Here is a 24468-nt window from a genome sequence, read left to right as displayed (position 1 = left end):
TCCTGTTGCCTAGCGACTGGGCTAGGACTCCGCATCCTGTCCGTGCCTCCCCTCCCCCACCTCTGTTAGCCCTTTTGTGGCAGCTTTTTATCCCCCCTCCCCCTCCCCTCTTTCTCCATGGCAAAAACATTCATCAATGCTGCTTCTCCAAGGGGCACTTTGGGCTCTTTCAGCTAAAAATTAAGCAGCAATAAAATATGTTTTAAAAGAACCCCCCCCCCCACACGTACCTGGATGCACCTGTGCTGGACAGATTCTGTCCGCACACTGAGAAGAAGGTGCTGCTCACCTCAGTCCCCATCTAGCTTGCTTTGCCTCCTGCTTTTTTTTCCTTTTCCACTTCATTCATTCATTCTAGAAAGATGACGGAGATTGTTGTGGGGAAGAGAAAGGCAAGGAAAAGAAAGGAGAGAGACAGGGGGAAAGGGAGAGGGGAGGAGAGGGAGAGAGAGGGGGAGGGAGAGGCAGGGAAACGGGGTGAGGGAAGGAAAGGGAGGGAGGGAGAGGCAGGGCAGAGGTCGGACAGTGGCGGGTGTCCTGGGAACTCCAGGGCTGGGGTCCCAGGTTCCCCTATTGGCTGTACCGTTGGGGAAGTAGAATGTTCTCCAAGAAGGGGAGAAACAGGAGCTGACCCCCCTCCCGGCGTGGCCGGGCCGGGGGCCGTGGGGAGGTCGAGGCACGCACGCAGATCTGCTCCGGGACGGGCGCTGTCCACCTCCCAGTGCTGAACCCGAGGCTCCGGTTCGCGGGCAGAGGGGGGGAGGTGGGGGGAGAGTGGAGGTGGGGGTCCCCACGGGGGGGACCCTGCCCTGGCAAGGGCGAGAGCGGGGCGCACCCGTGCGGGGGTTCCCTGCGCACCCCGAGTCTGGGGCGCCTGTGTGCAACAGGTCCGCCTGACCCCGGGGTTCGGACCTCGGCTCCCGGGGCTGCGGGATCCCCAGCCCCCCCACACACACAGAGGGAGGGAAGGAGGGGGACCCCACCACTGGGCCACCCAGCGCTTGCCCGGCCTCCCCACCATCAGTGGCCCGAGGATCCCATCTTTGGGGATACCGAGGCCAGTGCACCCTCCCCCTCCCCCCCCCCCACCACTACCGCCCCCCGCTGGGGTTCTACCTGCCGAGCCCCCCCCCCCCGCGCCCCTCTCCTCTCCTCTCCCTCCCCTCCTCTCCACTGTCTTGGGGGGCTTGGGGAAGTGGGGTCCTGGTGCTGGAAGAGCAATTCCGGGGAGCGCTACCTGCTCCTCAGGTGCCGGGGTCCTTCGGGCAGAGCCTCGTGGAGTTGGGGCGCAGTCCTGGCCCGTGGGCAGCTGCAGCCTCCTCTTGGGGGCCCCCCACGGGGAACAGCTGTTTTAAAGCCGAGGCAGCTCACAGGTGGCCTGTCAGGGACCAGGACGCTGGGGACGTCATCCTGGGCGGGGGGAGGGGGAGCGGGAGGGAGGGGTCACTGCACTTCACAGCAAAAGCCCCCCTGTGGCCATGACAACCGCTTCCCAGGAGACCCAGAGGCTCCTGCCCCCACCCCGGCCTAGCCCCATCCTCTGCTCCTCCCTCACCCCGGGGATCCTCCCCACTGCAGCAGGCCGCACACCTCCGGGCCATCTGGCCACACTCAGGCTTGTTGGGCTGGAACTTGGCACCAGACAGCACCGGTCTCCCCCCACACACACACACACAGCGCCCAGTCCAGATACCTGCCCACCCCTAGCCAATGTCTGGGGACATCAGTTCAGGCTCCAAAGCCTCAGAAGCCTAGAAGAGAAAGCAAGCCCGTGTGCACACCTGAGAAGGGGGAGCCGGGACCTGGGCGGCAGAGTCGCCGCCTGGAGCGAACAGCCAAGGGAGAGAGGGCACGGCCCTGAGTTCAAGCCCCAGTAACACCACCAATATAAAGAGCAAGACCTGAGGCGTATCCATCGATAGGAAAAACGGACAATACGTGATAGTCTATGGATGTAACAAAACATATACAGGGCAATTAACTTTTAGATTTTCAGATATCAACGGAGACATCTAGACGGTATCACTAGCAGGGTCAGTAAGACAAACAGGTTGGAAAAAGTCCCACAAAGCAATAGCATGTATGTAAACATAAAATGCACAGTACCCACACAGGTTATATAGGTAAAAGCACAGACAGAGTAATCCCTTATAACCTGAAAAGGGGAGATGAGTAGAAATGCGATCATCACCCCTGACAAGGGAGGCGATATGCTGATTTCTCTGTGTGTGTGTGTGTGTGTGTGTGTGTGTGTGTGTACTAGGGCTTGAACTCAGGGCCTCATGTTCTTGCTCGGCTTTTTCACCTCCAAGCTGGTACTCTGCCATTTGAACTGTACTCCTACTTCTTACATTTTTTTTTTGTTTGTTTGTTAATTGGAGATAAGGTTTTCCTGCCTGGGCTGGCTTCAAATTGCAGTCCTCAGATCTTAGCCTCCTGAGTAGCTAGGTTGACAGATGTGAGCCACCAGCGCCCGGCTGAGGTAGTGTATTCTTTTATTTTTATAATTTTGTCGCTGTTAAATATATATATATATATATATATATATATATATATATATATATATATATATATATATATATATATATATCAGAGAGCACAAATAGCAATCATTCACTCTGGGAGTCATATTGGTGGCTTTTTATTTTCTGTGTTCTAAATATCCTCACAATGTTTCAAGACTTATTTTGAAAGGTAGATGCCATCTTTCTTCCTTGGGTTGTAGGTTGGTGGGAATTGATGTGTGATCTTGGAGAGTCCATTAGCCCCTGCTTCACGGTTCTCAGAATGAGTGGGGACCCTTCCTTTTCCACCTCCTAGGGTTTTGGTGACAATTAGATATACCCAGTCACCAGAGAGACAGAGACAGAGGGAGAGGGAGAGAGAGAAAGGGGGGGAGAGAGAGTGTATGGAAAACCAATACTTGTGCTTAATGCATGGCATTCTTTGTTACCACATCAAATGAAATGGCCCGACCATTAAGGCCTAAGCCCCACTTGATCTGAGATGTATCACCAAGCTCATACTCATTTCGAATTAGGTTACAGATAAAGAGAAAGGACTCGATTTTATTTTCATGGTTCCCCAGGTTGCTCCAACGTGCAGATAAAGGCCGCTGGCCCGAGTTGGAGCTTGGGTGTAAATCACTCCTGCCCAGCTTCCTCCACCAGCACAGCCCTTCAGTGAAAAACACCACCACCAGCAGCAGCAGCAGCAGCAGCAGCAGCAGCAGCAGCAGCAGCAGCAGCCGCCCATTGGGTGGAATCACCTGGTAGGTTAGTCACCGAGGTTAAATCATTTGAGAAAGGAGAGGGGCAAGCTCTTGGCATTCCTGGGACAAGAGGACCTGCAAGACTCTTGAACAGCTCTGCAGTTCTTGAGAAGTTAACCTACCTTCTTGAGAAGGCAATTAATTAAGCTAATTAAGTTAATTAATTAAGTCAATCAGCATGTGCAAAGAGGCCATATTTTCCAACTCCTCCAGTCCTCACTGATACTGATCAGCGGGGTATGGGTGGCTCACACCTGTAACCCTAACTACCTGGGAGGCTGCCATCTGAGGATCATTATTCAAAGCCAGCTGCATGGGCAGGAAAAAGCCAGAAGTGGAGAGCTGTGGCTCAGATGGTAAACTGCCAGTCTTGGGTTCAAGCCCCAATACCAACACACACACACACACACACACACACACACATGCACACTCGCACGCACGCACACACACACACACACACACACACACACACACACAACTTGATTGAGAGGAAAACCAGTTCCCTGTGGAATTCTCAGCCAGACCATTGCTCTCCTATCAGGAGGAAGAAATCTGTTTAAGGGCCCCAGGAACCTTCGGGTTTATCTCATCCGCCCCCAGCAACCTTGGCTCAGATGCTAGGATTTCATTCTGAAATAACATTTCCTCTTTGTAAAAAATGCCCTGCTGCTCCAGGCTTTGGGGATCCGCGACCTTCGTGAGTTTTTAACCGACACTGGGTGGTACGCGGAAGGTTTGCAATTTATGTCACATTTATGAGAGATACGTGGATCTGATCTGTTCTCGTCGCTGATTCTTTTTTCCTTCATCACATTTAAGCCCTTAAAAGGCGAGGTAGGGGTTCTCGCAGTGACACAGACCTGTCCTCTCTCTCTGAGACTCTCTGGGCTGTATGTGCGTGTGGTACTGAGGTTTGAACTCAGGGCCTGGACGCTGCCCCTGAGCATTTGTGCTCAAAGCTGGTGTTCCACCATTTGAGGCGCACCTCCGTTTCCAGCTTTTTGCTGGTTAACTGGAGAGAGGAGTCTCGTGGACTTTCTTGGGGGGTGGGGGAACTTGCCTGACTTCAAACCTCAATCCTCAGATCGCAGTCTCGTGAGTAGCTAGGATCACAGGTGTGAGCCACCGGTGCCTGGATAGTACTCAGGTTTTTGCCTGGTCCTTCACAGACGGTAGGAAATGCTCAGTTCCCTACCCCACAGTTCTCCCCCTTTCAGGATTCCTTGTCTGCCCTGGGCCTGCATGTCCCTTCGAAAGCACCCTGTTACCCTGTTCTGCTCGGAGGTGAGCAATGGCAGGGCCCGCACACCCGGCTTGGAGCATTGAAGGCGCAGGAAAGCCCATCAGGTGGAATTCTCAACATGTTCGAGTATGTGGCCCCAACACACACACACACACACACACACACACACACACACACACACACACTTGCACACTCGCACACACACACACACACACACACATGCCCAAAAGGTATCGGAGCACTGGGAGCCACCATTCCAGCCAGAACTTTCTTGCACCTCTTGGTGGAGCAGAGACTCAAATTGAACAGCTGCTAAGCCGTCTGCTCGCGCGGTCCAGGCTTGGTCTCTGCTGTGGGAGCATCAGGGGTGGCTCTGGCCTGGCGTCCTCAGAGAGGTCGGCAAAGCCCTTGTTCCTGTTGTGCTTGGAGCAGGGCCTGATGAATGTGAACCGGGCGGGAACCTATGCCAGAGGGGAGATGGGAACTGTGTGTGAAGAGCTCGGACCAGGGCTTGAGATGGGTGCTTGCTTGTAAAGCCAGTATGATGACGGCTGTGACTTTGTAAGGGTCTGTATGTGAAAGTCATCGGGTTCCACCTCTCACTGCCTGTGTGGGGAACACCGATCAGGCCCGGCGGTGTGTGTGTGTGTGTGTGTGTGTGTGTTTTAGGGAATCCAGGGTTTTCTTTTCTTTTTGTTGGTCTTGGGGCTTGAACTCTGGGCTGGGCGCTGCCCCTCAGCAGTTTAGCTCAAGGCAAGCGCTCTACCATTTAAGCCACAGCACCACTTCTGGTTTTCTGGTGGTTTATTGAAGTAAGAGCCTCAGGGACTTTCCTTCACAGGCTAGCTTTGAACTGTGATCCTTGGATCTCTGCCTCCTGAGTAGCTAGGATGACAGGCATGAGCTACAGTGCCCGGCCCGGGGTTTTCTTTCTGGACAAGACTTCTTTAGAGGATGGGAGATGCCGTTGTCTTAAAGGAGTTGGGGTTGGGCACCGGTGGCTCACACCTGTCAGCCTAGCTACTTAGGAGGCTAAGATCTGAGGATCGTGGTTCAAAGCCAGCCCTGGCAGGAAAGCCTGTAAGAATCCTATCTGGAAATGAAAACTGGAAATGGTGCTGTGGCTCAATATGGTAGAGCCCTAGTCTTGAGCCAAAAAGCTCAAGGACAGCGCGCAGGACCTGAGTTCAAGCCCCATGACTGACCAAAAAAAAAAAAAAAAAAAAGGAGTTGGGGCTGCTGGAGTCACACGGGGATTTGCAAGGGTCCAGATGGCAGGAGAGCAAGGCACCTTAGCGGGGAGTGGGCTTGAAGGAGGGCCGCAAACGCAGCGGTCTGTCTGCTTGGGGCAGGTGGTGGAGGCCGCACAGAAGCTGCCCGTGCCGGGCACCGGCGTGCAGAGGTCAGCCCGCTGCTGTGGCTGTTTCTGTCCAGCACAGACCAAACTCAGTGACTGCTGATGTGGGAGCAGCCTCCGTTCCTCAGGAGGCACAGACGGCCATGGGTGGGTGCTCATGTGGTCCACCCCATGGCCTCTTTGGGTTGCTAGGACAAAGTACCCTCAAACTAGCCGGCTTATCCACAGACAGAAGATATTTGTTTTCTGTAGCTATGATCAAGGTGCTGGCCGATTCAGCATCCAGTGAGGGCCTGTTTCCTGGCTCTCGTCACGCCCAGGCCGGCTTTGAACTGTGGTCCTCAGATCTCAGCCTCCTGAGTAGCTGGGATGCAGGCGTGAGCCACCGGTGCCTGGCCGCATTAAGGTTTGTTTGTTTGTTTTACCTTTTTAAAAAAAATCAGTCCTGGGGCTTGAACTCCAGGCCTGGGCGCTGTCCCCGAGCCTCTTTGTGCTCCAGGCTAGCGCTCCACTACTTGAGCCACAGCGCCATGTCCGCCATCCCCTTGTCTTTAACCAAAGTCAGGTCCTGACTTTGGCCAGGGCAGACTTGGAAGCATCTGGAAGACCAAATGCCTTGCTTAGAGGGACAAGCTTAGGACAGAGAAGCATCTGGATTTAAATACAGATGTGTCTTCCTCCTAGTTCAACTTCATTTCCACTCTGCTGGGCCCTTGATTGAAGGCCCGGGACCCCTCACATGGTGGGCCGGGCTGTCACACCCGAGTACCCAGCGTCCCCAATTGTGCCTTCCTTCTTTTTCTCAAGATAAAAATGCACCAGCAGAAGAGTAAGAGAGTCTGGGCATCAAGAACACGCGTGTGTCCGACTTGATGCTGTTTTCCACACGCATGTACCTCCAGAACCCACCCCTTGGTCCAGGGGAACAGGGTGATTCTAGCAGCTTTTCTTAATGCAAATCAGAATGGGATTGGCAGCCGGGCGCTGGTGGCTCACGCCTGTAATCCTAGCTACTCAGGAGGCTGAGATCTGAGGATCGCGGTTCAAAGCCAGCCCGGGCAGGAGAGACCGTGAGACTCCTATCTCCAATAAAACCACCAGAAAACCGGAAGTGGCGCTGTAGCTCAAGTGGTAGAGCGCTCGCCTTGAGCTGAAGAGCTGAGGGACAGCGCCCAGGCCCAGAGTTCAAGCCCCACGACCGACAAAAAAAAAAAAAAAAAAAAAAAAAAAAAATCAGAACGGGATTGGCACGGTCAGACCTATACAAGAGCGAGCCTGGCAGGATTTGCTAACAGGCACATGGCGCACGGAGCTTTCTCCCACGTGCTCCTGTTTCCAGAGCCCCAAAGAGGAGGAGAGGCGCTGATGTACCGCAGATAAGCCGGGAAGCCCAGCATCTGAGATGATTAATGGTCGCGGGCTGCTGTGCGGAATGGAGAGGGGAGACCCGTGTGTGAACTCCCCGCGCCCGGCCCTGGCCTCGTTATCTCAGGAGGTCAGGACTGACCTGTGTGTTGATGACCCCAGGCCAAGTGGGGGGCCACCCCCTCGGCTCTGCTTCTGCTGACAACCCCCAAGAAGCACGGCTCGCACCTGTGATCCCCGCTGCTTAGAGCCTGCCTCCTAGCACTGGGGGGGCTTGGAGAGGGGCCCGCGATGATTTCCCCAGCAGGTGTTCTGGGACATGCCCCCCCTTCAGGCCCCCACAGCCCACTGCCTTTGGGGAGATGGGCGAAGAGGCCCCCCGTGCCCTGTTGGGACAGGGAGAGCGGCAGATGGCCGGGCAGGTGTTCCTGCTGACTTAACAACCTTATCAGATGGACGTGGGGCCCCGGCCCTGGCAGGCAGGAGCGATGACTGGCAGGCCCGAGGGAAGGCCGCCCCTCCAGCCTTTCTTCCTTCTATCTCTCCAACCTGCCTCGGGCCCAGGACCTGCCATGGTTGCTGCCTCTTTCTCTCTCTCTGGTCCGCTGAGCCTGCTAAGGCTGGGGAGGAAACAGGCTAGGACAAGGCCCTTCCTGGCCATGAGGGCAGAGGGGAGACTCATCTGTCCCTGTGGTCACACTGGCTGGATGTAGCATCTACACACACACACACACACACACACACACACACACACACACACACACACACACACACACACACACACACACACACACACACACACACACACACACACACACACACACACACACACACACACCCCACATGCTGACATTGACCGTGTCTATGCTTGGCGCTCTGAGATGCCACATGGGGTGGAGGGGTGCAGAGGGTAACTCGGCGTGGCCTCGTCCACGGAAGGGGGCTCAAGCCCAGTGATGTAGTGGCTGTGCAGCCTACATACCGACTCTCTATGCCTCTCACCCTGCAGAGCCTGGCTGCTTAGGAGTACAATGATGTTCTTGTCCTGCGCATGGCCGTTCATCTCCATGTCCCTGGGGCCGCAGTACCCCGGGTTCTGGGGCAAGTGTAAGCTCTTTGGGGCTCGTAGAGTGTGGTAGTTAGGTGGTATTTGGGGAAGAGCTCAAGTCTTGTGGATGTTTGGGTTATTCTACTCCTCCTAGCTTCTTTCCTATAGGCAGCACTGGTATGGGGCCAGGAGGGATGTGGTGTGTGTGTGTGTGTGTGTGTGTGTGTGTGTGTGTGTGTGTGTGTGTGTGTGTGTGTGTGTGTGTGTGTGTGTGTGTGTGTGTGTGTGTGTGTGTGTGTGTGTGTGTGTGTGTGTGTGTGTGTGCGTGCGTGCGTACGCGCGCGCGCCAGTCCTGGGGCTTGAACTCAAAGCCTACGCTACCTCCAAGCCTCTTTTGCTCAAGGCTAGATCTCTACCATTTGAGCCACAGATTCACTTCTTTAAGTTGGAGATAAGAGTCTCACAGACTTTCCTTCCCAGGCTGACTTCGAACCACCATCCTCAGATCACAGGTGAGCCAGCCTGCATGAGGGATTTTCGTTTCACGGTTGCAAGGGAGGGGTGATTCCTGGAGCTGGAGGGAAGGACCTGCTGTCCATCTCCCCGCTGGTTCCAGCCGGTCCCAGCCGCCCTTCCCCAGTAGCCATCCTAGGTGTGATTGAATTTCTGTGTCTCGCAATTACCTCTAATTTCATTGTCTTCACGGCAAGGAAGAGCCTGTTCCCAGGCAGCTGAGGGGCTCGCCGTTCCTCAGGCCTTGCCTCCTCTCTCTCTCAGCCAGTTACACAGGGGAGCCTTGTTCTAGAGGCTGGAGCTCTGCCTGGACCCCTGCTGCCAGCCCCTCACAGGCAGCCATTGCCCCTCGTCCTGTCCCCCCCGTGGAAGGGGAGGCAGGGGGAGTTTCTGAAGCAACCAGGAGACTCTGTGTAAAGAAAACACCCCATGAGGGGCTGGGAAGGTGGCTCAGTGGTAGAGCGCTTGCTTTGCATGCCTGAGGCCCTGGGTTCGATTCCTCAGCACCACATAAGCAAAAAGAAAAAAGCCGGAAGTGGCGCTGTGGCTCAAGTGGTAGAGCGCTAGCCTTGAGCTGAAGAGCTGAGGGACAGCGCCCAGGCCCAGAGTTCAGGCCCCATGACCGGAAAAAAAAAAAAAAAAAGTGTCAGGGAAGTTATTAGGCCAGGAATGCGGACCACAAGAGCTTACAGGGCCTCCACGGGAAAACAATCCTTCCGCCCACCTTGAGCCATCTTCTCCGGTCTTCCTTGAACCTGAAGCTGCAGTCGCTCAAGATCACGCCCAGGATGGAAGGGTGAGCATCTCAGCATCCGATGGTCCAAGGCCAGATCACACTTGCCTGCCGAGGGCTTGAACCTTCCACACCGTTGGGCCTCTGTAGATCTGACAGTAAGTCATGGACATACGAAGTCCAAGAGGGGTCATCACCATCTGGTAATTAGCTTTCTCTATGAAATAATTAACACGCACCACGAACACTTTCTAAATGGCCAACTCTGGCCTCGTAATTCTACTGCTGAGACGCGTCGTCTGAGTGTGGACCGAGATGTATGTCGGCGGTAATTCACCAAGGCAGGGGGCTTCTTGGAAAAATGGGGAGGAAGAAACTTCAGTGCTCACAGGGTGTGTGACCAAGGGGTATCCGTTGTGTGCCTGGCTGGGATCTCTGCGTGCTGGCATAGAACAGTCTCTGAAACACATTCATAAGGGAACAAAGCCCTGGGCAAAACAATGTGTGAGGCAGTCTCCATTCACATCTACAGATGAAGATGAAACAAAGCTATTACAGGTCCCCGAGCGTACATCTACATGGTGCTGATGCCTGGCAAGTCTAGAGGGGTAGGTGTGCAATTCCGAATGGGAAGGGCGGGATGGGGGGTGTGAATGGAGAGGTCCTGTTTTCCCTCTGTTTCTATGCTAATTGCAGTGCCTGGCATCCTTTGGGAATTAAAAGTTATGCCCAACCACGCTCATATATGATGCATTTACTATTGAAACCCTCATAAGAATTAGGTCCTTCACGAACACAATGGCTTCCTCATCCTCCAGCCCATTACCCGCCTCCCCCACCCCCACCCCCAACTTGCTGTTTCCCAGAGGGGAAAACAGAGAAAAATGGCTTTCCAAAATGCTGGGATGGATGTTCAGAGAAGGCAGAAGCCTGGGGTTATGAGACCATCCTCACTCATTTTGGGGGGGCTTAGAGCCTCATTGATGAGACATAAATCTCCAGAATTTCAAGACAAAGTGCACTGACCTAGCAAGAACTCAATAAGAGCCAACATTTTTTATTTTATTTTTATTTACAGGCGTGAGTCACTGGTGCCTGGCTTCCCCTTTTTTTTTTTTTAATTAATTTTCTTTCTTTATTTTTTGTTTACGTGGTAATACCAAGGAATTAAGCCCAGGGCTTCATGCATGCTAGGCAAGTACTCTACCACTAAGCCACCTTCCCAGCCCAAGCCAGCATTTCTTGAGGGTTAAATATGCGCTGGGAAGAGGGCTGAGCACGTGACACACAATAACTAAGTCTCCCCCCCTCCCTGACTGTGTGATGGGGAAACTACCATTACCTCCATTTTACAGTTGGAGAGACCAAGTTACAGGTGAGTTAAGGAATGTGTAGGAAGGAAGGCTTACCAGTCTTACAGACAAAATTGTACTCCCCTCTGACCCCTGTGCGTTTTGCATGTTTTTAAATAACGAGCTCTCAGGAAAAGCTTAGGAACCACAGGTCATTAGGGCCCCGTTTCCCAGTAATCTGCAGTGGCCAGGCCCAGGGCAGTACAGGGGACATGCCCCCGGGAATGGAGTTCCTTTGCTGCTCTCTCTCCTTGTAGGTCGAGCATGGGAATAAACTTACAGTAAAGAGATATACGAGCTGCTTGGGTATCAGGCAGGAGTGTGGGGGGGTAGTTTATGCCGTTGTTGTTGTTGTTGTCCTTAAGGAAAACGAACCTATACAAAAGCAGGGAGAAAAGTAGGAGGAACCCAATGTTCCCCCAGTGCTTTTGGTTTAAACCATTAAGCCCTCCTGGGAGAAACAGGAGGACCAAGTCTGGTGGTGGGGAGGGGGTGGGCTGTGGGGGGGGGCAGAGGGAATGGATCTGATCTCTGAAATGAAGTTCATTTGGTAGGCCAAAAGTACTGTGGCTGTGCTGCTGCCCTGGCTCTGTGGGAAGAGTTGGAAATTCAGCTTTGCTACTTAAAAAAAATGTCTATGTCTATGGGCTGGGGACATGGCTCAGAGGCAGAGCGCTTGCCTGGCATACGTGAAGCCCTGGGTTCGATTCCTCAGCACCACATACACAGAAGAAGCCACTGTGGCTCAAGTGGTAGAGTGCTAGCAGAAGCTCAGAGACAGCGCCCAGGCCCTGAGTTCAAGCCTCAGGACTGGCAATAAAATCAAATAAATAAAATATATAATAGATAATATATTATTAAATATTTTATTATCTATTATACAATAATATATACTATGTAACAGATTAACATATATATGTCTATATTATATTACTTATTACATTACACTTAATACATTATACTAAGATATTATAAATATATGTATATATTACCTATTACACAATAATATATAGTATGTAATACATTATATTCAGATAGTATAAACACATGTATATATTCTCTATCATACAATATTATATACGATGTCCTGTATTATGTTAATACACTATAAGTATACATGTATATATTATACTATCTGTCACACAATAGCACATTATTATGTGCTATGTAACGTATTATCATCTAGTATCAATATACGGGTATATAGTCAGGAAACAAAGGTGGAGAGCAGACACAGGCTGATGTGGTCAGCCAGGTGAGAGGCAGGCGGAGGTGGTGGAATTCATGGGTCTGGATGAACTTGGTTGCGGGGGGGCCCGAGCGCTCGTCCCCCCCCCCGCACCCCTCCCCTCCCCCCCGTGCGGGCCGCGAGCTGCAGGTCCCGGGCTGGAGGGGCTCAGGTTCCCCCCCGCAGCCAAAGGCCGCCCCGGGCTGCAGTTCCTCCTCCAGCCGCCCGGGGGCGCGGCGCGCGCCTTCGTCGCATGGCGCCGCTCTGGCCTCGACTTCCGCGCTCGCGGACCTGTACTTCCGGCACGCCGGCGGAAGTTGGCGTCTGCGGCGCCGCGGGTGGGTGGGTGGGGGGGGGCGCTCGGGAGGCATGGCGGGGGCGGGCCCGGGGGCGGCGCGCTCGCAGCCGGCGGGGGCGGCCCGGGTCCTGGGCCCCTGAGCCGAGACGCCACAGGTGAGGCCGGCCCCGAGCGCGACCCCGCGACCCCGCGACCCCGCGACCCCGCGACCCCGGCCCTGCCCCGCCGAGGCCCCGCCCCGGCCCCGGGCGCATGCGTGCGGCCCCGCAGCAAGCACACCTGCGCGGGCTGACGGTCCCGCGGCCGGGCCGCGCGTGGCGGGTCTCGCGGGGCGGGGCCCGCGCGTCAGGCCGCGGAGACAGACGCCAGCGGGGCCCTGCCCCGGGCTTCCCTCTCCCGGGCCGAGGTCTGAGCAGGGTGAGGCGTTGCATCCGGGGAGACCCAGCCCCACGCGCGGTGGGAAGGTGGGAAGGTACCCACCGGTGTCTCCCCTCCAAAACCACGGGCTGGCCAGACTGCCCTCTCCCTGCTGCCTGGTCTTGCCCTGCTACGAGAGGCCGCCACGGGCACGGCTTTATTTCTGGCTCAGTGCTAGTACCAAGTGTGGTGTGTGTATTTATTTTATTTTTGGGGGTCCAGTCATGGGGCTTGAACTCTGGGCCTGGGCGCTGTCCCTCAGCTCTTCAGCTCAAGGCTAACGCTCTGCCACTTGAGCCACAGTGCCACTTCCGGCTTTTTGCTTATGTGGTGCTGAGGAATCGAACCCAGGGCCTCGAGCATGCAAGGCAAGCGCTCTACCACTGAGCCACCTTCCCAGCCCCTTTATTTTGTTTTAAATTGAGGCTCTGTAATGCGTTTTGAGATCAGGAAGTAGGAATCACCCAACTTCTGGTACTTTCCAACGCTCCGTTGGCTGCTTGGGGGTGAGGGGAATGTTTCTGTATCAATTTTAGGATGAGTTTTTTTTTTTCTTCTAGTTTTGCGAAAAGTACCATTGCAATTTCGATAAGGATTTTACATCGGGTTATTTTAGTTCATATCTAATATGTTTGTCTGTTTTTGACCTTTCTTTTGTTGGAGTACTAGGGTTTGAACTGCCCGTACTCTATGCTTCCATTCTCTCCTTAGCCATTGAATGTGATTTTTTTTTTTTTCCTTTGGTCGGTTGTGTGGCCTGGGCACTGTCCCTGTGCTCCTCAGCTCCAGGTGAGCACTCTGCCACTTGAGCCACAGCACCACTTTTGGTTTTCTAGTGGTTTATTGGAGATAAGAGTCTCACAGACTTTGCTGCCTGGGCTGGTTTTGAACCGCAATCCTCAGATCCAGCCTCCTGAGTAACTAGGATTACAGGTGTGAGCCACTGGTGCCTGGCTTGAATGTAATTCTTGAACTCAGTGTCTGCGCACTCTCCCTGAGCTCTTTCAATCAAGGCTAACACTCTACCACTTTGAGCCATAGTGTCACTTCTGGTTTTCTGATCGTTTATTGGAGATAAGAGTCTCACAGACTTTGCTGCCCTGACTGGCTTTGAATGGTGATCCTCAGATCTCAGCCTCCTGAGTAGGTAGGATCACAGGCATGAGCCATCAAGCACCTGGCTTGAATGTGATTCTTACACAGTTCAGACAGATGCACTTGTAGGTAGAGTCCGTGGAACATTCCTGGGAGCTGCATGTGGCTGGGAGGGGCTCCTTGGGAGCTGCCTCCTTTCCTCAAGCTCTACTGGGACTTGGAACTGTCTGGCCCACTTCCAGACTGGAAGGAAAAGTGCTGTTTACTGTCACTACGGGAGCCCCTTGGTTCAGGATATAAGAAATCTGTGTGTGTTTACTGTTTGCCCTCTGCGTGTGTGTATGTTTTGGTAAACTACCTTGCTGCTCTCGCTCTCCTCTGCAGAGATGTGATCATGGATTACCATGTCTCCACCATTAAACCCCGAAGAATCCAGAACCAGAACGTCATTCACCGCCTGGAGCGCCGGCGCATCAGCTCCGGCCGGGCGGGGACCCACTGGCACCAGGTCCGCGTGTTCCACCAGAATGTCTTCCCCAGCTTCACCGTCGTCAACGTGGAGAAGCCCCCGTGCTTCCTGCGCAAGTTCTCCCCCGACGGCCGCTACTTCATCGCCTTCTCCTCTGACCAGACGTCTCTCGAGATCTACGAGTACCAGGGCTGCCAGGCGGCGGAGGACCTCCTGCAGGGGTACGAGGGGGAGATCCTGTCCAACGGCAACGACCAGCGCTCCGTCAACATCCGGGGCCGGCTCTTCGAGCGCTTTTTTGTCCTGCTGCATATAACCAACGTGGCCGCCAACGGGGAGCACCTGAACCGGGAGTGCAGCCTGTTCACGGACGACTGCCGCTGCGTCATCGTGGGCTCGGCCGCCTACCTCCCCGACGAGCCGCACCCCCCCTTCTACGAGGTGTACCGGAACAGCGAGTCCGTGACCCCCAACCCCCGGTCCCCCCTCGAGGACTACTCCCTCCACATCATCGACCTTCACACCGGACGTCTGTGTGACACACGCACGTTCAAGTGCGACAAAGTGGTCCTGTCGCACAACCAAGGGCTGTACCTGTACAAGAACATCCTGGCCATCCTGTCGGTGCAGCAGCAGACCATCCACGTCTTCCAGGTGACCCCCGAGGGCACCTTCATCGACGTGCGCACCATCGGCCGCTTCTGCTATGAGGACGACCTGCTCACCGTGTCCGCCGTCTTCCCCGAGGTGCAGCGGGACGGCCAGGCGGGCACTGCCAGCCCCTTCCGGGACCCCTTCATCAACTCCCTGAAGCACCGCCTGCTGGTGTACCTGTGGCGGCGTGCGCAGCAGGACGGGAGCGCCATGGCCAAGCGGCGCTTCTTCCAGTACTTTGACCAGCTGCGGCAGCTGCGCATGTGGAAGATGCAGCTGCTGGACGAGCGGCACCTGCTCATCAAGTACACCAGCGAGGACGTGGCCACCCTGCGGGCCACGGACCCGTCCCAGGTACGGAGCCTGGCCTCCTGCCGGCCCTCAGGAATGCACAGCCTCTCTTGGGTGGATGTTTGTCCTCCTAGGGTACAAACTTGAAACCAGTTGCGTTTTTATCTGGGTCCACGGTGTGGACAAATGGAAGCTGGCGGCCCTCGCCCCGTGTGGTCTGCTCTGAGCCTGCCGGCCTAATTCTTTTCTCAGAGGCCGGGCCTGGCTTCGTAACACAGGCTGGCCACAAACTTGGGATCTTCCTGCCTGAGCCTCCCAAGTACACATTACAGGTGTGCACCACTATACCTGCCTCAGTTATTACCCACATTTTTCTTTTCTTTCTTTTTTTATTTTTTATTTTTTTTGTCGGTCGTGAGGCTTGAACTCGGCCTGGACACTGTCCCTCAGCTCTTCAGCTCAAGGCTAGTGCTCTACCTCTTGAGCCACAGCGCCACTTCCAGTTTTCTTATTGGAGATGAGAGTCTCATGGACTTTCCAGCCCGGGCTGACTTTGAACTGTGGTCCTCAGATCTCAGCCTCCTGAGTAGCTAGGATTCCAGGCGTGAGCCACTGGCGCCCTGCACCCTCAGTTTTCTTCAGAGCATTTTCAGGACCCTTGAGATCGGAGTTGGCTGAGTCTGGTATCTCTCTCTTGTCTGTAGCTGAGTTTACCGTAAGGAGGTGCCATGCAGGGCGTTGCTTCCTAAGCTTCCAGTCACCTGTAGAACTACTCTCAGAGTTGCATTCTAAAAAGGCGAGTGGCATGGGCAAGATCATTAGGGGGATTCTTTGTCTTCCCTGTCAGTGATGAACTAGCAGCTACCACAGGTGAGTGTGCACTTCACTGCGAGTGGAGTGGAGGTTGGCATACGGCCCCTGACATCTGTGCCTTCCTGTCCCTCACGCCCAGCCCGTCTTGGAGGGGAGGTTGATCCGTTTCCGTGTCCTTGTAATTATGGAGATTCTGGTAAAGCTCTGATGTGATCAGTGTTGTCCAGGTCTGGAAGAGGCCATGAGTCAGTCTTATTTAGCTTTGAGCTATAATTACTTTTCTATTTCGGAGGGACTAAGTTGTCTGTGATTACTGCTTTAAGGCGGGCCCTTTTTCCTTTGCTAAAAGGTGACCTATTTGTTTTTTTTCTCCCTAGTAGCCTCAGTCAGTTGCTGGTAGAGATGCTGCGAAGGCTGCGCCTTTTGGTTGTGGGGTTTGAAACCCTAAACCACCCTTTCTGCCGAAGTTGTCCTCTGCACTCCTCCCCCAGTTTAATTTGATAGGTTCCAATAAGGTTAATGGGTGGGAAGCGCCTGCAGACACAAAGCCTTGTGTTATTACTAGGTTCTTCTCAGGTTGCCCTCTGTCCTCTAATTTACAGCCAAATTTAATTTCCAGGTGACCATGAAGCCATGTAATAGGAGCTCTGGGAAAGACTAATTACTAGTAAAACAGTTGGGCTACATGGCTCCAGAGATTGGTAACAAGAGATTTCGACTCAATCAGAGTACCGCAAGCTGCTAATCCCAGTGTTCTGAGAACTTCTGAAGTCCTGTTGGAAGCTTGAAGACGAATTAATTCACACTGCTGCACTCATCAACCGAAACTTGGGGTTCCAGAACCACCTGTTGGGCAGAGCTAGGAGCTGGAGGGTTACAGGAGCAAGAGGGTTAGGGGCTCATTCAGAAAAAGCGGCAGCTCTGCCACATGTGGCATTTGAATGCTTTTCAGTTCCCCCTCGGGTCTTAATTGCTCCAGATTTACAATGCATCTTACAATGCCCTGCAGAAGAGCACTTACGAAGAAAGAAACAGAAAATGCCTCTCTGATTTGTACCAAGCCGAGCCTGCGTGGCTACAACTTGCTTGAGCAGTTTTACCACACAATATAGTTAAGACTTCTGTCTGCACGTCAGAAATATGAAGAGGAAAAATAAGTGGCCCCCAAATTGAACTTTCACCTGTATGCATAGAAGAGAAAATCACTCAGCAACAGGCAGCCCCAGGCTGCAAATCACTTTCCCAGCAGGAAGGAAAATTAAATCTGGCATTTTTTAATGTTTTTTTTTTCTTCTTCTTCTTCTTTAATCTCAGGGTCCGTTAGGAAGCAAGTGAGGGATAAACACTTGGGAAAAATATTGAATTTGCACAGTTTGAGATAAAAAAGATTGAAGCTCTTTTTACACACAGTCATTGTAGCAGCCCGGAGGCAGTGGGAGGCTGGAGGGGCTGGGTCTCTGAGTCCAGTCTGCCCCCTCCCCCTCCCCCATCTCCCCTCCTCCCTGGCCCCCTTGTGCCCCCCCCCCCACCACAGGGAGCCAGGTTTCCACCCTAGTGTCCAGCTCAGGTATTGGCTTGGCATACTCGGTTGGCATGGATTTTAAGCCAGGTGACAGGTTCCCTAGGCATGGCAGGCCCTTGTGCTGTCTGAAGCGCACTGTCTTTTTTTTTTTTTAAAGGCATCTTTCTTTGTGGTGTACAATATGGTGACCACCGAGGTGATTGCTGTGTTTGAGAACACCTCAGATGAGCTTCTGGAGCTCTTTGAGAACTTCTGTGACCTCTTCCGCAATGCCACCCTGCACAGCGAAGTCCAGTTCCCTTGCTCGGCCTCCAGCAACAACTCAGCAAGGCAGATCCAACGCCGGTAAGCCGTCCCCCCGGCCCTGTCTGAATGGCCGCGTTGTTGGGCCCAGTCGCCACTTCTCTTCCCCCTCCCCCCTGGCCTCGGCTAGCCTGCAGGCGTTAACCGCCCCCTTGTCACACGCTGGGCCTCCCCTCGCTGCCCCTTCCATGCATCGTCGGGCTCTGTTCTGCACCATCTGTGAGCTGCAGAAAGGTGGAGGCCATCTCTCTGTGGCTCGGTCCTCAGTGGTGTGCTGACGAGCACGCAGATACTGAATGAATGCTTAAGGAAATCTTTTTACAAGTTGTGGGTAACGTACAGCATGTTGAACACATGCATTTATCTCTACTCCATTGCAACTCCATTGCAGATCAGAACAGAGGAGATACTAATGCAGCGTTAGAAGCTGGACCATGCACGGTGCATCAAGACTGACTGATGTAGCTCAGGAGCAGAGACTTAAGGCTGCAGAGCCGCAGCTTCAAGGAGCAAAGCTTGCCTGAGCAGGGAACTGGGACGGGTCAGGACCTGTGGCTCCCTGGCATCTCTGAGGCAGCTACCCGAGAGGCAGCCTGCAGTCAGCAGGAGCCCTGCGGTTCTTAAACATGGCAGTCCAGAGTCTTGGTGGAAGGTGGTTAGAACTGGTCCCAGGCCCAGGAGATGGCATCTGTCAGGGCTCCCCGTCCCCTCCCACCTTCCTGAGTCAACCTGCGGCTATTATTTGGGGAAAGTGGATTTTGAATATTTTCCGTAGTTGTGCTGTTACCAGCAATGAGTAGAAACTGTGTCAAATTCCGGGCGTTTCCATCTTAAATTCCTTTGCCTTCTTTGTCAGCTGGTGACTTAGGGTTCTCCATTCCTGCTCTTTGCTTCTTTTTGTTGTTGTTGTTGTTTTAAGAGTATCTGTAGCTCGCCACACTTGGAATGTGGGAGAGCCTGGTCTTGGGCTTCATTGTGATTTACAGAGTGAGTGGTTTTAGACATGTGTTCATTACTCTGAAAGCCAGGCACCGCCTCAAAGACCATCCTCGCCGATGCTTTGTTCTAGGTTCAAAGACACAATCATCAACGCCAAGTACGGAGGGCACACGGAGGCGGTGCGTCGGCTGCTGGGCCAGCTCCCCATCAGCGCACAGTCCTACAGCGGGAGCCCCTACCTGGACCTGTCTCTCTTCAGCTACGATGACAAGTGGGTGTCAGTCATGGAGCGGCCCAAGACCTGTGGCGATCACCCCATCAGGTACGATGTCGGCGCCATGCTGCCTGCGGGTGACCGCAGTACGTGTGGGGGGAACGTGGTCCCGCTTTTGCACGGGCACCCTACTTCCTGGCATCATTTCCTGTGACTTGCCCCCCCCCCCCTCCACTTCCATGCTGAGTGCTTGGACTGTTTGGGTATCAGTCTTGTAAACTAACCCCTGCTACCTCCTGCTCCCATCTAACCTCGAGCTCAGTGAAGTGTTGTCTGCTTGTATCCTGGGAATGAAGCCGTGATGTTCCGCTTAGAGTAATCTGGTACTGTTCCATGTAGCGCTGTAGTCTAGGCTCGGCTCCGATGCCCGACTGGACACTGGAGCAGGGCAGATCTTGGTGCATACGCACGGGCGGTGGCGGTTGGCTCTGCAGAGTGGGTACACCCGTCCTGTCGCCTCTCTGTGTATTAAGTGGGCTGGTGTAGTACATTCTGCACTTCGATCATCATAGTATTTCCTGTGGAAGATTGTAATCAAATTGAAAAAAAAAAGTAAATTTTTTTTGGGGGGGTCAGTTGTGGGGCTTGAACTCTGGGCCTGGGCGCTGTCCCTCAGCTCTTTAGCTCAAGGCGAGCGCTCTACCACTTAAGCCACAGCACACTTCTGGCTTTTTCAGCTTATGTGGTGCTGAGGAATCGGACCCAGGGCCTCATGTATGCGAGGCAAGCGCTCTACCACTGAGCCACCTGCCCAGCCCCCAAAAGGTAAATTTTTTAGTTTCAAACCTCAATGAGAAGTAGAATATGCTGACTCTTTGTGTCTGCCTCACCGGCTTCAGCAGTGACTAACTCTTGGCCAGCCTGCTGTCTCTTTTTTCCACTGCCACATCCTCTTCTCCCCACTGCTGCCCGGCTTATTTTGTGGCAGGTCCCAGTCTCCTGGCATTTCACCTGTAAACATCTCAGGTAATTTTTTTTTTTTTTGCCAGTCCTGGGTCTTGAACTCAGGGCCCAGGCACTGCCCTTGAACCGCTTTTTTTGCCCAAAGCTAGCACTCTACCACCTGAGCCACACCACCACTTCTGGCTTTTTCTGTGTATGTGGTACTGAGGAATCGAACCCAGGGCTTCATGCATACAAGGCAAGCACCCTACCACATTTTCAGCCCAACATCTCAGTTTGCACGTATAAAAGACCCAAGAGCTTTTTTTTTTTTTTTAAAAAAAAAACAAAGACCTAAAAATTAGGTCATTGTCCTGTGTAAAGAAAATGAACAAGCCGGGCGCTGGTGGCTCACGCCTGTAATCCTAGCTACTCAGGAGGCTGAGATCTGAGGATCGCGGTTCAAAGCCAGCCCGGGCAGGAGAGACCGTGAGACTCCTATCTCCAATAAAACCACCAGAAAACCGGAAGTGGTGCTGTAGCTCAAGTGGTAGAGCGCTCGCCTTGAGCTGAAGAGCTAAGGGACAACGCCCAGGCCCAGAGTTCAAGCCCCACGACCGACAAAAAAAAAAAAAAAAAAAAAAAAAGAAAATGAACAAAAGCTTCTTAGTACCACGAGATAGCCAGTCTGTTTTCACATCTCCCCGTTGGCTTGTCAGTGTTCTTCTCACCGTCCCGTGTTCGAATCAAGGCCCGAGCAGAACGCGTGTCAGTCCTTGTGTCCAGGCCGCAGCCTGCTTCCCTGTTCACCTTCCTTGCCACCCACCCAGGTGTTCCCACCGTCTAGACTCTGCTCACCCTCCCTTAGTTCTCATACACTGACAGGCGTGCAGGTGAGCCCTTGGTGGTGTGTGTGCGTGGGGAGCGTACGGGCCAGGCACATGTGCTTTTTGCACACAGTGGGCCCCATTGGCCGTGGTCAGGTAGCAGACGTGTGCCTGCCATGCTGCCTTCCCTGCTTGAAGAGATGGCCCTGAGGAGCTCAGGGCCGGTGACTGAGGAGGCTTTGCCGGGAATTTTAATTAAAAATGAGAGACACGGGGACCTCGAAGGCATCTGAAGGGCTAACGCTGTGACCAGCACGCCTCCTTTCTGTCTTCCACTCCAGTCTTTGTCAGCGGGCTGGCTTGCCTGTGTGAGGTGTGGCGCTGCATCACATCCTGGGGTCTGCCTTAATTCTGTTTCCCCAACCTACTTGGTCCTTGCACCAATCTTCCACCAGTGTATCTTCCACCAGATCCACGTGTTGTACTGTTTAACTGCTCCCCCACTACCGAGCGTTTTTGTCTATGAGGGGACATCAGAGCAGCCGTCTTTAATCATGCCACTGGTCCACTTCCGTTCTGATGATGTGACTTCACCGGAAGGAGATGGGGTTTCACCAAAAAAGATGAATATCCTGAGGTCTGCTTTATGAGTGCATGCTTTTCGGAAGGGCTGTTGCAGAGCTGTAAGTGCAGCGCTCGCTGTCTTCCGGCCCTTGCCCTGGCTTAGCCCCAGCCATCCCTCATCTCCAGTTCCACAAAGCACAGGGCATCCATTTTGCATGCAGAAGTGGCATTTACGGTGGGACTGGTGGAAGCATCTTTACCCCACCTTGTGTTTGGATGAAGAAGTAAAAGCTGCTTAGTATTTTGTGTGTCTGTGTGAAAAAGAATTTCCATTTTGGCACCAGTGGCTCATGCCTGTAATCCTAGTTACTGAGGAGATTGAGATCTGATGATTGTGGTTTAAAGCCAGCCTGTGAGACTCTTAACTCCAATTACCCACCAAAACATGGATGTATGGCTCACATGGCAGTGTCAACTTGAGAGGAAAAGCTGAGGGACGCCACCCAGGCTCTGAGTTCAAATCCCAGGTATATGTAGCCACCAGACAGCTTACATGACTTGAGTCAACGGTCAATAACACACCAGATTTCAGAGATGTAGGGAAAGCTAAGGAATGTGACATTTTTCATTAGGATTATTGGTCACACAATATTTTAGATATATTGGATCAAGTGGAATACATAACAAATTAATTTCACTTTTTTTTTCTTTTTTTGTTGGTCATGGGTCTTGAACTCTGGGCCTGGGCGCTGTCCCTCAGCTCTTCAGCTCAAGGCGAGCGCTCTACCACTTGAGCCACAGCACCGCTTCCGGTTTTCTGGTGGTTTTTTGGAGTTAATCGTCTCATGGACTTTCCTGCCAGGGCTGGCTCTAAACTGCAGTCCTCAACGCAGCCTTCTGAGTAGCTAGGATTACAGGTGTGAGCCACTGGTGCCCAGCTGATGTTTAATTTGTTTTAATATGCCTACCTGAAAATATGGCTCATGTGGCCTGGACTTGTGGCTTGCGTTTCATCTGTGGCTTGGACGGTTTCTGGGGAGGCTGGCTTAGGGTAAGTGTAACAGGGTCGTGTTGGGAAAGAGAAGGACCAGTGGCTCAGGCCAGCCCCCAGTGAACGGGGCAGACCAAGAAGAGTGTGTGGCGCTGCCTGGCGCGGGCTGAGCTGGGGGAAGGAAGCGATGTGTGGTCTCCTCACGGTGTGGGGTGATTTTCAGCATCCGCTTCTCCCCCTTCCTTCTCTCTCTCTCTCTCTCTCTCTCCTTTGTCTGTCTAGATTCTATGCCCGGGATTCTGGCCTACTCAAGTTTGAGATTCAGGCGGGCTTGCTGGGCCGGCCCGTCAACCACACCGTGCGCCGCCTTGTTGCCTTCACCTTTCACCCCTTTGAGCCCTTTGCCATCTCTGTGCAGAGGACCAACGCCGAGTACGTCGTCAACTTCCATATGCGGCACTGCTGCACCTAGGGGCCGGCCGGGCCTGGTTGGGCCGCTGGGGTGTGGTGGGGGCATCTAGGACTCCGCCCCGGGCTCTGGGGGCAGGCAAGCTTGTGGACTTTGCATCAGGGGTGGCCCCGGGGCCCCCTGGTCTGCTCCTGGCGCAGATGTCCAGCGCCGCTCAAGTCCCCTGGAGTTTGTTCAGCATTTCACTGCTGCTGCAAAGATGAGAGAGCTCTGCTTCGCCCCTCAGGGCACTTGCTCAGCACTGTGGCTGTGTGTCCCGGTGCACGTGAACTGCGTCTCCTCCCACAGACCCAACAACGGGGCAGGTTTTTTTTTTTTTTTTTTTTTTTTTAATAGGAAAATAAATGAAGCCTTGGTATTTTCTTACTGAAGGATGTACCGTGTGGTAACTGTCGTACGTTCCTCCCCTCGGGGCTTTCTGAGTTCCTGGGGTCTGGGAGGGGCTGTGGGATGGGCTCGTGGCTGTGGAGGCGGCAGCTGCCGGGTGGAGCACCGGCGTCCGCCCGCACCGCGGCCTTCCCCGGGGCGCTCTCCTGGTAATGGCGCGTGCTCATGTGGAAGCATGCTCGGCCCGCGCCATCTGTCACGCAGCTGGCCCCTGGGCCACAGCACAGAGACAGACCCTAGAGCACGCGCTGTGCTTTGGAGAGGCGTGGCCGGCGTGCTCTGGGTGTCCCCAAGGAGACCAGACTGCCTGTCGGGGGCGGCTGAGCTGTCACAGCATCCCACCGCCGCCAGCCACCGTCCTGTCACACTCGCAGCCAGTCTCTCGGGGCTTGTCGTCCACAGCTGTGTCTGCAGCTGGTTCCAGCACACCTGGGTTTTAGAGCCAGCTGCCAAAGGAGTTATGGTGCGAGACAGCTGGGCCCTTTGTCCCCGCTGCCGCCCAGACTCCCTTCGGGAACCTGAGAAACAGGATGGGAGAGGCCAGCCACACACGCAGGGTATCCTGAGTGCCGGGCAGCTCAGCCCACCCTCACTCCGCCTCACACATGAGGCTTGACCTGAAATAGCTGAATCCGCTCTCCCTTACCCCGGACACAGCCGCCCGCGGTGTGAGTAGACACTGCCGTGTCACATGCCAACGACAAGGAGAGAAGTGAATCCAGCGTGGTAAAAGCTCTTCCTCTCTGACAGCAGCGGAGGCTGGAAGATGGAGGTGTCAAGGCCAGTCTGAGCTTCATCTTAAGACTGTGCTCAAACACACAACGAAACACTTGTTGCCAGGCGCCGGTGACTCACACCCGTCATTCTACCCACTCAGGAGGCTGAGATCTGAGGATCATGGTTCTAAGCCAGCCCAGGCAGGAAAAATCTTTATCTCCAATAAATATTCAGAAAAAGCTGGAAGTGGAGTTGTGGCTCCAGTGGTAGAGTACTAGCCGTGAGCACCCAGAGGCTCAGGACAGCACCCAGGCCCTGAGTTCAAACCCCAGGACTGACCAAAAAAAACCCACAAAAAACCAACACTTGTTTTCCTGCATGTAGGACAGCCGTTTTCTAGTTTTCTTCCTGCCTCCTTGGCAGGAAGAGCCTTTTCCTGCCTTTTC

At 53.8% G+C, this 24468-nt stretch overlaps 1 protein-coding gene across 3 annotated transcripts; it reads left to right on the top strand.

Moving 5' to 3' along the window:
• Window positions 1-12470: 12470 nt before the first annotated feature.
• Det1 (DET1 partner of COP1 E3 ubiquitin ligase) lies at window positions 12471-23287 on the top strand. 3 transcript variants are annotated; one of them, XM_070043215.1, is made up of 6 exons: window positions 12471-12563; window positions 14305-15397; window positions 17827-18014; window positions 19042-19233; window positions 19863-19950; window positions 22732-22859. In XM_070043215.1, the coding sequence occupies exons 2-6, from the start codon at window positions 14315-14317 to the stop codon at window positions 22765-22767; spliced, it is 1587 nt and encodes a 528-aa protein (XP_069899316.1). In that variant the 5' UTR covers window positions 12471-12563; window positions 14305-14314; the 3' UTR covers window positions 22768-22859. The 3 variants fall into 3 exon arrangements, with proteins under 3 accessions (XP_069899316.1, XP_069899315.1, XP_069899317.1); XM_070043214.1 differs by lacking the exon at window positions 19863-19950 and having other exon boundaries at window positions 22732-23287; XM_070043216.1 differs by lacking the exons at window positions 19863-19950; window positions 22732-22859 and adding an exon at window positions 21365-21477.
• Window positions 23288-24468: the final 1181 nt, after the last annotated feature.

This window comes from Dipodomys merriami, unplaced genomic scaffold (assembly GCF_024711535.1).
Source record: "Dipodomys merriami isolate MVZ:Mamm:240054 unplaced genomic scaffold, mDipMer1.0.p SCAF_33, whole genome shotgun sequence".
Classification (NCBI taxonomy): Eukaryota; Metazoa; Chordata; class Mammalia; order Rodentia; family Heteromyidae; genus Dipodomys; species Dipodomys merriami.
This window is presented reverse-complemented; position numbering and strand designations above follow the sequence as displayed.